The sequence below is a fragment of the Protopterus annectens genome, chromosome 3.part1 (genome assembly GCF_019279795.1).
Source record: "Protopterus annectens isolate FY-2018-M chromosome 3.part1, PAN1.0, whole genome shotgun sequence".
NCBI classification, from domain to species: domain Eukaryota; kingdom Metazoa; phylum Chordata; order Ceratodontiformes; family Protopteridae; genus Protopterus; species Protopterus annectens.
This window is the reverse complement of record NC_056732.1, coordinates 1408647689-1408662715: the sequence shown is the minus strand read 5'-3', so window position 1 is coordinate 1408662715 and position 15027 is coordinate 1408647689. Positions and strand designations below refer to the sequence as shown.

The following is a 15027-nucleotide window of genomic DNA, read 5'->3' as shown; positions in this document are numbered from 1 at the left end:
GTAATCTGGAGTAAAATTTTGCCAAATCATACATAGGTTCGTAGGTAGGTAGTAGGCTATCGGCCCTGGGGTCTATACAAGCCAAGCCAAAAAGGTACCCTGGCTTTTGCTACCCAAGAAAAGTGTTTTCATGTGCCAGTGTCGAGCAGAGCCGCAGTGGTGATACCTGGGGTGAATTTCCTATTTCCCATGCAATCATCAAGATCTTTCTTGAAGAGTGCTAATGATATATATTGATATTGATAGGTTTTGCGGACAACAGTACAGATAAATGTAAACAGTTGATCCGCTGTGGCGACCCCTAACAGGAGCTGCTGAAGGAAGATATATATATAGATATATATAGATATATATATATATATATATATATATATATATAGAGAGAGAGAGATAAATAAATATATATATATATATATATATATATATGTATATGTAGATATACATGTATATGTGTGTGTGTATGTTTATATGCCTTTCTGAAGTCCTAATAGCTTTCATGCCTTAAGTTTAAACTCAAGTAGGTTGGCTGTGATTGGGGGTTTGTGCTGCAACAAAAATCAACCTTTTAATCTATAGATTCCAGTGGTATATCTGCATTCCTTTCCATCCAGGTATTTTATGAAAATGAAATTACTCTGCCATATGTGATACTTATACCATAAGCTCTGCTTTGTAGAAGGATACAGCCCTGACTGCAACGTTGACCACATGAGTTCATTAGCAACTTGGAAATGTCTGTTGGAGTTGGTGTTCACATCCTAGGACTGAAGGAATGATTGAGGGTAGTCCTGAGCTACAATGCCTTGGAGGATGGGTGGAGAGACAAAGGTCAGTCCTGGGGCAGTCATTCATCTATGAAGACACGTATGCCATAACCTTCATGGTGGGTAGGAGGAACTTGCACTTTGAAGGGGAGATCATATTAGTCCTTGCTGAGATATGGGTCACATGTCCTCCATCGAGGAGATGAGTTAGGACCTAGTATGGTCTCCTGGCTGGGATACAGGTGAGAGCAGGAATCCACCATCATGGCTTCTGAGTAATGGTCCTCTGGCTGGCTTTTTCCTCTGTGCATAACCCGATGGTCTCTAGTTTGATTATGCATCCTCAATAGTTGGCCAAGCATGGGGGCAAAAAGCACATAGGAAAAAGTTTAAAATGGGGCGTGCTTGTACCTGATAACTGTTAGTATTTCCTTGTAATCCAGTGTTTTATACTGTTTTATATGTATATATTATTCCATTAACTTTATTTAAAAATTTATGATGATGTGTTACAGTTTTGGAGGTACAGAAATTTATACAAATGAGCCAAACAATTTTCTTTCATTGCCTTTGCACAGCGAGTTGTCTAACTTCCTTCTTTCACTTGAGTGTCCACACACATTTTCACCATAAATACAAATATGCATATATTTTTTAAATTATAAAGTGGAAGGTTGTTGCCAGCTTTCAGGATCTAATGTGTCGCTCATGGTGTAATTAGCTTCATTGACCTTTTAAGAGTACCAAAGAAACATACCACACTTTGTTGGAAATTTCAGTTGAAGAAACTGACTTCCACTCTATGAACCAGCAGAAACAGTGGTACTAAAATATCCGTCTGAATTGCATGCATCTCATGTGCAAAACTGTCTTTATTTTGGATCCCATAATGAAAACGTGTAAGTGATGGGCAGATTTGTATTTTATGCTAGAAGTTGTATCGGCAGTGGCTACTAATCATTACAACTGCTGATTTTTTTCCAAGCTACCACAATAGAGAATATATCTTGGATTTGTTGGCTCTGCACTGACATCTCAGAAATTCCACAAAAAAATTATTTTAAAAGTAGTCAAGATTTTCTTTTATTTATGAAAGGGCAGGGTGATGTACCAATCACCAGGAAGACTTATCTAAATAGTTATCCTCAGTGAATTGCCTTTTGCTGTGGCAAGTATACTAAACATCTGCAAGTCGCAATTAAGAACACATTCTGATTTTTAGGGGTGTAATGAGTTGGCAAATGGAAAAAAATTTCGTACAGTATACAGTCCCATAAATATTGGGGGTACTAATGGCTGTAACTAAAGAAGTGGTTCTTTGGAGTTGGGGCACAGGATCTGAATTACCTAGACACATAGTAAGGCCTTATTAAGTTTAATTCTGTTGACTGCCAAAAACTGTTACTAGAGAATGTCAATCATAAGCTACACAGCTGTATTTGAAGTATTGAATATTGTGAAAAAAGATAAAATCTTTAAAAAAAGTAAGGAGTCAGTTATATAGAAATGGAATTTTTGTGAACAATTCATGTAGATTAACGTTCAGGAGGAGGTGAAGTTTAAGGGAAGGTATGAATTGAGTGATATTATGTAATGTTGGCCTGAAAAGACGGTTATAAAGAAAAATATGTAGTGTGTAATGTATGTAATAGGAAAATGTTGATAAGATTGGATGTTCGTGTTTCACTGTTGCAGTCATTACATTTGGGTAATCTGCTGGCAGTTTGCCCTCAGTCGGTGTGATTAACAAAGTCTTGGGTCCTGTGTTGGTTGCTGTCCCTTCTTCCATGACGTCAGGTCGTCAGGGGTATAAAACATGCAGCCTACGCAGTTTTCATCAGACTTTCTTGCTGCGCGGTGCCCGAATTAGAAGCAGTTCGCAAGTGCCGGTCGGCCGACTCCTGAAATTTTCGTTTTTGAGTTTCAGAACCGAAGTCTTCAACCTAAAGCCAAGTACCCCATTGGGGAAACTTTTTCTTGCTCCTTACCAATGTCAGTAAAAGTTAATAATTGTATAACTTGTGGGAAGCAAATACCTCTTAAGGATTTTCATTTGTACTGTATTCTTTGCCTAGGCCATGACCACAACATGCCTTGCTTTCGGTTTGTGCTAAATTTAATCAACGCACTATTAAGCTTCGGTATATTTTTGCATGTAAATATTTTGGCTCAAGATTTAACTATCCAGAAACATCGTCGGTTAGCAATCCGACTACTGGAATACACAAAAAACGTATAGAAAGTTACAGACCGTCGAGTTCCAAAACCGACGACGAAGCTTCTAAGTCATTCGCCGGTTCGTCAGTACTCAGAGGTGCTTTTGCAGCCTCTGATACCCGCTACTTTTATTTCGCAGGCCTCTACTGAAACCCATTCGGAGTCCAGTATGCTCTGAGACACTTTAAGTATTGAACCCGTGGATGTCTCTAACTTGGATGGGTCCGGAGCCACTGAGCAGGCACCGGCTTCGCAGGGTGTTTTCAGGCCTAAAGATTTGTATATTAAACAGACGCCATCTTCAAAACCAAGGCCAAAATCAGGTTCTGTGTCTAAAAAAACGACGCTTTGGACACGTGCACAGGCTCCTATGCCTAAAAACAAATGATCAAAATGGCTGAGGATTTAATTACCATGATCAGGGGTTCCCAACCTCCTCCTACTAAGTGGCCTAGGCAAGGCACAGATTATGAATCTTCAGATCAGGTTTCCATTTCTTCTGATTCCTCTTCTGATGAGGAATTTATCTATTCCACCTTATGAGGACTCTGATGCAGAAGAATCCATCCCTTCTGCTTCTCCTCCTGAGGATTTTTCTTTTGGAGAAACTGTGCATACCTTAAGGGAGCATTTTCATTGGGAGAGTCAGGATTTTTCAGAATCTGAAAAGAGGCTTAGGGATTTCCTTTTTCTTCCTCAGCATAGGCATTTGACTATACCTCCTGTTCTAGACATTGTTGATGTTTTCTCAGAATCCAGCATGGCTCCTGATTCCCTGCCTCCTGCTCTTAGTAAGCCAGACAGATAATTACAGGGTTCCTGACTCCCACAAATTCCTTTTTAAAATCCTACTGCTGATCCTGAAACCATTTCTCAGGGTCCCAAGGGTGTTAAGGCTTCTACTGCTAAAAATCCTACCCCTTCTGATAGAGACTCCAGGGCGCTGGATAGAGGGGGTAAAAAGGTTTACATGTCTGCAACCTTGACAGTCAGGGCTTTAAACTGTCAATTTCATATGCTTAAATATCAGCAGCATGTCACGGGCTTACTTAAACAGAAAATTATGACTGTGTGGAAAATAGAGTTACAGGATTTATTGTGTTCAGCTGAACAAGTTGGAAAGCATACTTTGCAATGTGGTTTTGATTCTTTGGAGGCCTCTTGCAGGGCCGCTGGAACTGGATCTGTGATAAGAAGGCATGCTTGGCTCAGGGAGCAAAATCTGCCTTATCATGTTAAAGCAAAATTGTTGGATGCTCCTTTACAACAGGACAATCTATTTAGTAATAAGGCAGAAGAAGTTTTGAAAAAGATGGAAGACAAAGCTAAATCTATGCAAGCTGTAAAAGATTTCCTACAAGTGCGGTCACCCAGGTTCAGTAGACACTGGCCTACTAAGAATAGTTTCTTTCCAGTACCCACCAGAGTCGCTCAGGTCAAACCCAGACACTCCAAGGGCTCCAGGTTTCAGTCACAAGGAACTTACAGAACAAAACAATGGGGTGCTCCACCTCCAAATCTGCAAGTAGCAAGGCACCTCCCTACAGTAAACAGTCTGAATGACTTTCCTCTGCCATCTGCAAGCACTTATCTTTTGGCAGCCCCTTTGGGGGGAAAACTAGCACTTCATGCACAAAATTGGCATCTAATTACCCAGGACAAGTGGGTTTTAAATATAGTATCCCAGGGATACAGATTTCATTTCCATTCGTCGCCAATCCCAAACAGATTGCCAGATCTGCCTCCAAATCAGTGGGCAGAGGCCCAGAAACAAGTTATGTCCCTCATGAATATGGGGACTATTCAACCAGTACCAGAAAAGGAAAAGGGATAAGGTTTTTTTCAAGTCTTTTCCTGGTACCCAGAAAAGACAAATTGCATCCAATTCTGGACATTCAAAAATATTCAAAATGCTTACTCTACAACAGTTACTGCCTATGATAAGCAAGGATGCCTGGTTGGTAACTCTAGACTTAAAAAAGGCTTACCTGCATAACCCAATCAGGGAATCTTGCAGAAGATACCTCCGCTTCAAAGCAGGCTATTTTCATTCCCAGTTCTCTGCACTGCCCTTTGGCTTATCTACTGGCCCAGGGTCTTCACAAAGTGCCTGGCACCAGTAATTGCATTTTGCAGACAAAGAAACATTCAAATTTATCCTTATCTGGACGATTGTCTAATTCAGGCAGAAGACAAGGACACTCTTCTACAGCATCTGGTGTTTGTAAAAAGGCTTCTAACTTTCCTAGGGTACACACCATAAACGAAAATAAATCACAACTGGTACCCTCTGAAATAATTACATTCCTGGGTGCAAGCTTGAATACAACTGCCCAGATGACTTACCTCATGCCAGAAAAACAATTCCAATTGATGATTTACTTCAAACAAGTGTCCACAAAAACCCAGTTATCTGCAAGGCAAATTCTGCAGATTTTGGGGTTCATGGCTTCCTGCATTCTACTAATTCCATATGCAAGACTGCATATGAGGAAACTTCAGTGGTACCTAAAAAGCTTATGGAGCAAACATTGTCACAGCCTGGAAACAATGATTCCTATCATTCCTTGCCTGCAGCAAGAGTTCCTATGGTGGGCAGAGGCCTGTCACCAAAACAAGGGACTGTCATTCATTCCACCCAAACCTTGACTACAGACACATCAGATTATGCTTGGGGGGGCTCATCTGGCAGGGAGATGCATTCATGGCGAATGGAGCCCAAATCAATTGCATCAGCATATCAACCAGAAAGAGATGCTAGCTGTGCAGAATGCTCTGACAGCCTTCAAGGACTTTCTTCATCCAGGATAACTACTGATAGACAGACAACACCACAGTCAATGTGGTACATAAACTAGCAGGGGGCACCCATTCCTACCCCCTTTGCAGACTAGCCATGGCTTTGTGGAACACAGCCTAGACTTACCAAATACATCTACAAGCTCAATTCCTGCCAGGAATGCAAAATACTCTGGCAGATGAACTAAGCAGAAATCTTATGGACCCTCACAAATGGAAACTGGATCCACAAATCTTCAGCATGTTGACATGCAAATGGGGGAGCCCAGACATAGATCTTTTTGCCTCACCCCAAAACTATCAGTGGACAAATTCTGCACAAGAATCTATCACAAAAAAGCTTGGAAATTGGATGCTCTATCCTTCAGCTGGAAAAACCTATCAGTCTATGCCTTTCCCCCTCTGCCTTTTCTCTACAAGGTATTACTAAAAGTCAGACAGGAAAAACCTTGCCTCGCCAACACTGGTACTCGCTCCTACGCAATATGTCACACCTTCCTCCGTGGTACCTGAATCAGACACCTTTTCTACTGTCCCAGCATAACTGTCAAATTCTGCACACTCTGTTCCAAAGTCTGAATCTTGCAGCATGGCTAATCAACTAACTTCACCAGTTACATCCCTCAGCAAACCTGTGATGGATGTCAGAAGGTGTAGTACTAGAAAATCTTATGCTGATAAATGGAAAAGATTCTGTGCCTGGAACCAGGTACAAGGGTTAAGCACAACAATGCCCAATATTCCTCAGATTCTGCAATATTTAACCGAGATGCTTCACAAGGGCCTGTCTTTCTCGTCCATAAAAATCCATGCCTCTGCCATTTCAGCTCATTATAACACAGAGCCTCCCCTCTTTTCTCATCCCCTGCTAAAGCAGTATCTCAGAGGGGCCAAAAATGTAAGTCCTGCATGGGACCTCAATTTTGTGTTGGAAAAGCTCACCTTACCTCCTTTTGAGCCAGCTGCTACTGCAAACATAAAATTTCTGTCTTGGAAGACAGCTTTTCTTTTAGCAGTCACTTCAGCCAGAAGGATTTCAGAACTACAGGCTCTCATGGCAGTGGAGCCTTGCATTATTTTCTACCCGGACAGGGTGGCCCTCAGGACCAATCCATCCTTTATGCTTAAAGTAGTATCTTCTGTGGCTCTTAATCAGACCATTCATTTGCTAACTTTTTTCCCAAAACCACTGAACAAGGTGGAGCGGATTCTGCATTCTTTTGGATGTACACAGATAACTAAGATTCTACTTAAACAGGACAAAATCTGTAAGAAAATCTGAGCAATTACTGGTGGTATTCGCTGCAGGGGCAGAGGGAAAGGCTATTTCAAAGCAGACTATTTCAAAATGGATAAGCCATTGTATTCGTTTCTGCTACATGCATCATAGTAAACCTGTCCCCAAGGGGATCAGATCCCATTCCACCAGGGCTGCATCAACTTCTGCAGCCTTTCTTAGAGGGGTTCATACCAGAGACATTCTAGAAGCTGCTACCTGGAGCTCAGTTCATACGTTCACCAAACATTACCATTTACCTATCTTTAAATCTAGAGCAGGCTTTGCCACTGCTGTCCTGCAGCGCCTTATAGCTGCTCCTAATGCTGTATAATTCCATCCTCCCAACCATAGCTTTGGGATTCTACCCAAATGTAATGACTGCAACAGTGAAACACGAAGAACATAGTACAGTTGTGTACACTTACCATAAATGTAGATGTTCAAGTGCATTCACTGTTGCAGTCCTGGTTACCCGCCCGCCAGCCCCCAGTTTTTCTCTTTTAATACCTCTTCTTTCTTTTACTATGCTCAAAAGCCTTTTTGTTGTATTTGCTTTTATTTCGAGGTATATTTTTTGTGTTCTAAATTACATGCATATATATATATTTATATATACATATATATGTATATTTATACACACACACACACACACACACACACACACACACACACATATTTTGCTCCCCATTTGGGGAGCACCTGACATCTGGGCCAAGAAAAAACTAATGAAAATGGCATCTGCTGCATGCTTTATACCCCTGGCGACCTGACGTCATGGAAGAAGGAACAGCAACTGACGCAGGACCCAAGACTTTGTTAATCAGGCCGATTGAGGGCAAACTGTCAGCAGATTACCCAAATGTAATGACTGCAACAGTGAATACACTCAAACATCTACATTTATGTTAAGAGTACACAACTGTACTTTTTCTTTTCTGTTAATATATGTGTGCTTGTGTCTTAAGTGATATTTTAATAGTGTTTTAAAATAACATAAGAGCACATTTTGCAAGGGCAGCAGTTGCATCTGCAGCATATTTCAAAAATGTTTTTCTTCAACATGTTTTTGAAGCTGTTGTGTATTACTATCCATTGCTTCAAAAAATATGAGTTGGGTAGTGTAGTCCAGGGATGGTCAAGTTTTGGCATGGCTGCACTGCTGAAAATCCAGTAGCTGTCCATCTCCGTTAGGCATTACTGTTCAAGAATCAACTGAGATTTAATTTATTACACCGCGTTTCCCGGAAGATCATAAAGCTGCACCTGTTGGGTGCTTTCTTTGAAGAGAGGTCATTGTAGAAGTAAAGCTTTCCTCCACCCATCCTTCCTAGTTGTACATAGTTTTATGGCAATTCTTATTAGACTATTGCACGGTTGTATTTTTATTATGAAAATAATTTTGTATGTAAAAGATAATGACTTGCTGAAGGCGCATTTCTCTATTAGGGCCTGAAAGCTTTTAAAGAACAGATAACAGCTGCTCATATTCCTAGTTGTAAATTTGAGTATCTTCCACATTAAAGATGATTTCACAGAACCCTAGAATGAAACTAGCTGTGGTCTTCACATGGATGTTAACTTGTGTGAAGTAAACTGTGGCCAGGAAAGAAGAGCACAAAAATTGGGTAAACCTAAATGTTACGATTTTATTTTTTTAAAGTAATTGCTTTTCATAGGCCTTGTGCCAAGTACCTTACACACTTCAATTACAATACAAGAATAGTGTGCACCCCCTACTTTAGTAAAAAAAAATGTTAGATAGATGAGAACAGTTTTGGTTTTTTTTTTCCTGCAGACTGTTTTGTTGAACTGAAATTTTACAGAATGAGCAGATGCTAGTAGCTTCTAGAGTAACTGTACTTTTTATTCTCTTAGGAACTAGGGAATCTTCGACACCTTGTCTGCTTGGACATATCCGAAAACAAGCTGGAACAGTTGCCCAATGAAATCAGTGGGCTGGTGGCATTAACAGATTTGCTTCTGTCACAGAATTTAGTAGAAACCATTCCTGATGGTATTGGTGAGTGTCTGTATATTTGTCAAGTTACATAACTGCTCTTTAGAGAGAGGCATAACCCATCTTTTTTGATGAATGAATATTCAGAAGATTTAAAAAAACAAGAAACTTCGCAGTGTGGAGGGCATGATGTTCACTTCCTAAATTATAATAAGCAGTTAGTTCACTTAATAAAAATCAAACTGTAAAATACATGCTGCAAAATAATCAAATAGAAATTAGTCCACAGTTGAGTTAAAAATGGAATATCCTTTATTAAAGCACGTAAACAAGCAATCCTAGTTGAGTGTAAAGATCAAAAACATTCCTTATTTATATATAATCAGGTTGTTTGGAGCAAGGGAGTAGTTAGAGGGTGGTTCTGTTAAGAGCAATATTAGCATTAAAATCATTCATTTAGCCATGTCCCCCTTAACACCATAGTGTAATCAGATACTTTGCTACCTAAAACTGAAATCAGTAGACAAATTACAGTCCAAGACCAGTTTATTAACGCTTTGTATATGCTCAGGGCTGGTGTTAGCATTTTTGAGGGCCCCTCTTGGCAATTCCAGTCTGTCACTCTCGCCGCCAACCCCTACTAAGTATCCTCTTTGTTCATGCTGCAAAGTTTTAGGAGTAGTGCAGACATAATGACCTGTAGCTATAATGCTGTTAGATTCTCATAGGCCTATGTACCACACTGTGCTGGCCCATCTCACAAAAGGACATTTACAGTTACTGACATTTAGTTGCAGCAATAACTCATTACAACTCCTCTATGTACAGGCTGGACTTAGTGAAATGGCACCCTAGGCACTGACTACCGTTTCTTACCCCCCGCCACACACCCCTCCAGTGCTCCCCTGTGTTTTCCCCATCTTGAACACCCCATACCATGTACATTTTTCTTCCTTTTCTCACATTGTGCCTTAGTCTTAAGCTTTTTAAGAAGCAATGACTTTAAAATTCATTTGAGCATATAGAAGTTTTTTTTTTCTTTTTACACAACCTTTTCAGCCAATGATGACTTGAACAGAAATTCTGATTGTGTAGAAATTCACTGTTGTAGTTCAGCTTCAGTTTTCCTGGCATCCTTTCAGCACACATTTTCTGACCAAAATAGTGCAGTAATGACCTGTTAGTAAATAACTCTGTTAACCTGGGACCCCCAAAAGCCATAGATGCTCTAGGATGCACCATTTCATAACCTTTTAATCCAGTGGTGGCATGAACAACAATCATGAGTAAGAAAATAATTTGGCTTTTTTTTTCTTTCGAGATGGACATAAGTTGTGTCTAAAGCTAAATGTTTATAGCTGACAAAATAGAATCTCATAATAAACAAGACCGTTGTATTGTTTTGAGAATGCACAAGTCCTGTCTGGGAATACTACTTGCCTCCCTAGCACACAATCATACATATACACAGCATGCCTCCTCACTTCTCATCCCTGTCCCCCAAAGACAGACCTCTGTGTACATGCCTGATGTGTGGTTGTGAGGAAAGTGAAAAAATGATTACACAAATGTATTCCACTTTGTCCCTCCTATACAGTACACTGCCCCTACACAAGCTATAGTAATCTTCTTTGTATACCTCCGAGGTCTATGAAAAAGGTAGCAGAAGCAATGACCACACTGTCCCCAGCCTAAATGCAAGATGATCATCGTGTTACACTGCTGCAGTCATTACACTTGGGTTATCCTGCCGTCAGGCGGTTCCCCAGTCGGCCTGAGTTCCAAAGTCTTGGTCTGGCGTCTGTTGCTGTCGCCTCCTCCCTGACGTCAGTGCGACAGGGATATATAAGATGAAACTGATGCCATTTTCTTCAGTCTTTTTTGCCGCACGGTGCCCGAAGCAAAAGCAGTTCGCAAGTGCCGGTCAGCCGTCTCCTCAGATTTTCATTCCGAATCCGGAACCGAAGTCTTCTACAAAGCTAAGTACCCTGTTGGGGAAACTTTTTCTTGCCTCAGACAGATGTCAGTAAAAGTTAGTAACCATATTTCTTGTGGGAAGCAAATACCTCATAAGGATTTCCATTCCTATTGTATCCCATGCCTAGGTCCAGACCACGACGTCACTGCTTGTTGGTTTTGTGCTAGGTTTAACAAGCGCACTATTAAACGTCGGTTTGATTTTGCCCGACATTATTTTGGTAGAAAATTCAATTATACCATGCCATCGGAACTTCCGACGACCGGAATACATAAAAAGTGCAAAGACAAGGATAGGCATCCGAGGCCCAAGACTGACGAAGCCTCTTCTAGGCCAGTCGCCGGTTCTCTGGTTTTCAGTGAGGTGCCTTCGTAGCCCCTGACGACCGCTTCTGTAGAACCACAGGCCGCCTCTGACTCCCACGTGGAGATGGCTGGGCCTTCGGACGCACAAGTTATTCAGCCTACCGAGACTAACCTTTCAGAGGGATCCGGAGTAGCTGAGCAACCCACAGCTTCAGAGGGTGTCTTCAGACCTACTCAGTTAAGCATTAAACCCTCAGCTAAGTCTAAGCCTCCTTTAAAATCAAGGAAACAAATACAGCATTCTCCAGGACAGGCCTCCATGCCTAAGAAACAAATGCTCAAAATGGCCGAAGACCTAATCACTCTGATCAGGGGGTCCCATCCCCCTCCTGATAAAAGGCCTAGACAGGATGCAGACTGTGATAATCCGACCAGGTGTCCATCTCTTCTGATTCATCCTCAGACCTAGGATACTCTTTACCCCCTTATGAGGATTCTGATGCTGAGGAATCAATTCCATCAGCCTCACCGCCTGAGGACTACTCCTTTGGAGAAACCCTACATACCATGAGGGAGCATTTCCACTGGGAAGGCCAGGATTACTCAGAATCCAAGAAAAGGCTCAGAGACTTCCTTTTATTACATCAACACAGACCCCTTGCTATTCCGCCAGTGTTAGATATTGTGGATGATGTGTATACTGAATCCAGCTTAAATCCTGATTCCTTACCTCCAGCCCCTGTTAAACCTGACAGATGCTACAGAGTCCCTGACTCTCATAAATTTCTGTATAAAAGCCCTGTAGCTGACCCTGAAACTATTTCTCAGGGACCCAAAGGAGTTAAGGCCTCATCAGCCAAGAATCCAGTTCCCTCTGACGGAGATTCCAGAGCATTAGACCGATGGGGAAAGAAAGTATATACGTCTGCAACTTTAGCAATGAGAGCCTTAAATTGCCAGTTTCACATGCTAAAATATCAGCAATTTTTACTGTCTCAGTTAAAACAAAAAATGCTTCCAAAATCAGAGCCTCCTAATTTTAAAGAAATGCAGGATTTATTGCATGCAGCTGAACAAGTGGGAAAGCATACTTTGCCATGTGGTTTTGATTCTCTAGAGGCCTCCTGCAGAGCAGCAGTTACAGGCTCTGTCATTAGAAGACATGCTTGGTTAAAAGAACATACGTTACCAGATCATGTTAAAGCAAAATTATTGGATGCACCTTTGCAGCAGGATGTGTTATTTGGAGTTAAGGCAGAAGAGGTATTAAAGAAAATGGAGGATAAGGCAAAATCTATGCAAACAGTGAAGGATTTCTTACAGGTTCAGTCTCCTAAATTTAGCAGAAACTAGCCAACTAAGAATTGGTCCTTTCCAATTACAGACAGACCTCAAAGGGGAAGATACAGACGTCCAAGAGGTAGAGGTCAAACACAAGGTCCTTACAAGCTTCGACAGTGGGTTGCTTCAGGCTAGAAAGAAGGAGAAGACAGGCCCCAGCCATATAAAAAGCAGCTCCAATGACTTCCCACTACAGCCGCCAAACAAATCCCTCTTGGCAGCCCCCTTGGGAGGAAAACTGGCACTCTTCTACCACAATTGGCAAATGATCACCAAAGACAAATGGGTTCTCAACATTGTATTTCAAGGTTACAGGTTTCACTTTCACACACTGCCAAGGTTAAAAGGAATGCCAAATTTGCCACCAAATCAATGGGCAGAGGCTCAAAAACAAATTACAGCACTCATGGATATGAGAGCTATTCAAAAGGTACCATCACAGGAACAAGGACAAGGATTTTACTCAAGACTCTTTCTGGTACCCAGAAAGGACAAGGCCTGGAGGCCCATTCTGGATCTTTCATCTCTAAACACTTACCTGGATGTTCCGAAATTCAAAATGTCGACATTACAGCAGCTTCTTCCCATGCTGGGCAAGAAAGCTTGGCTCGTGACTTTGGACCTCAAGGAGGCATACCTGTATGTCCCTATCAGACAAAACTGCAGAAGATACCTCAGATTCATAGCTGGTTCAATGCACTGCCAATTCTCTGCACTACCCTTTGGCTTATCTACTGCGCCCAGGGTCTTCACAAAGTGCCTGGCACCAGTAATTGCATTTTGCAGACAGAAAGGAATTCAAATTTATCTGTACCTGGACGACTGCCTGATTCAAGCAGAGAGCAAGGACATTCTTCTAAAGCATCTGGCGTTTGTAAAAAAGTTGAGTTGCCTGGAGGTACACAGTAAACGAAAAGAAATCAAAGCCCTCACAAGAGATTATATTCCTGGGTGCCAGCTTGAAAACAATGGCCCAGATGGCTTATCTCACGCCAGACAAGCAAGGACAACTGACTCAGTACTTTCAATTGATGGCAACAAAGACCCAACTCCCTGCAAGAAAAATTCTGCAGGCCTTGGGTTACATGGCATCCTGCATACTACTAATTCCATGTGCCAGACTGCATATGAGGAAACTACAATGGTACCTAAAGAATGTATGGTCTCAACACTGTCAAAGTTTGGAAACAGTTATACCACTAATCCCTTGCCTTCAACAGGAGTTTCAATGGTGGGCTCAAGCTTGTCACCTCAACAAGGGACAGTCTTTTACACAACCCACAGCCAGGCAAACACTGACAACAGATGCATCAGATTACACCTGGGGAGCACAAATGGCAGGCAAATGTATTCAGGGCACGTGGCCCGCAGAACAAAGGCATCTTCACATCCATCAAAAAGAGATGCTAGCTGTACAAAATGCCCTTATAGCTTTCAAGGACCTGCTGCATCCAGGACAACTGCTGCTAAAGACAGACAACACCGCAGTTATGTGGTACATAAACAAGCAAGGGGGCACTCACTCCTACCCCCTATGCAGACAAGCCATGACCTTGTGGAACACAGCTATAAACCTTCCAAGTACATCTGCAAGCACAATTCCTGCCAGGAGAGAAAAACACACTGGCAGACGACTTAAGCAGAAACATCATGGATCCCCACGAATGGGAACTGAATCCAAAAATATTCAGAATGATAACACAGAAATGGTGGAGCCCGGACATAGATCTGTTTGAATCCCCAAGAAATTTCCAACTGCAAAAATTCTGCACAAGGAGTTACCATCCACAAGCATGGAAAGTGGATGCCCTCTCATTCAGCTGGGAGAACCTACAAGTATACGCTTTCCCACCACTACCTCTCCTGCCAAAGGTACTCATAAAAGCCAGGCAAGAAGAGCCAAAGATGATCCTGATTGCACCAGACTGGCCACGCCAGCACTGGTACCCAATCTTAAGGAGCTTAGCACAAGAACCACCCTGGATTTTGCCTCGTATCCCACATCTGCTGACTCAGCACAACAATCAAATACTACACAGCCAGCTAAAGACCTTAAAACTATCTGCATGGAAAATTCTTTAGTCAAGCAATCAATGCCTCTCTCCAAAGCTGTTATGGATGTTATTCTGGAGGCGAGAAGGCCTTAGTCAAGCAATCAATGCCTCTCTCCAAAGCTGTTATGGATGTTATTCTGGAGGCCAGAAGGCCTAGTACCAGGAAAGCCTATTCGGATAAATGGAAGAGATTCTGTGCCTGGAACTAAGCTCACAGCCTTGACCCTCTTGTCCCAAACATTCCTCAGATACTACAATACTTAACTGAGATGCTGGACAAAGACCTGTCCCTTCTCATCCATCAAGATCCACGCCTCTGCCATCTCTGCTCAT

The 15027-nt window shown here is 41.9% G+C and overlaps 1 protein-coding gene across 15 annotated transcripts in view; it reads left to right on the top strand.

The window, feature by feature from the left end:
* Positions 1 to 15027, top strand: part of SCRIB (scribble planar cell polarity protein) — a 2800411-nt gene that overhangs the window by 64877 nt on the left and 2720507 nt on the right. For all 15 annotated transcript variants that reach the window (XM_044067477.1, XM_044067487.1, XM_044067486.1 and 12 more), the window contains exon 4: positions 8935 to 9079. In XM_044067477.1, coding sequence (XP_043923412.1) covers positions 8935 to 9079 — 145 coding nt within the window. The remainder of the gene's footprint in view (positions 1 to 8934; positions 9080 to 15027) is intronic.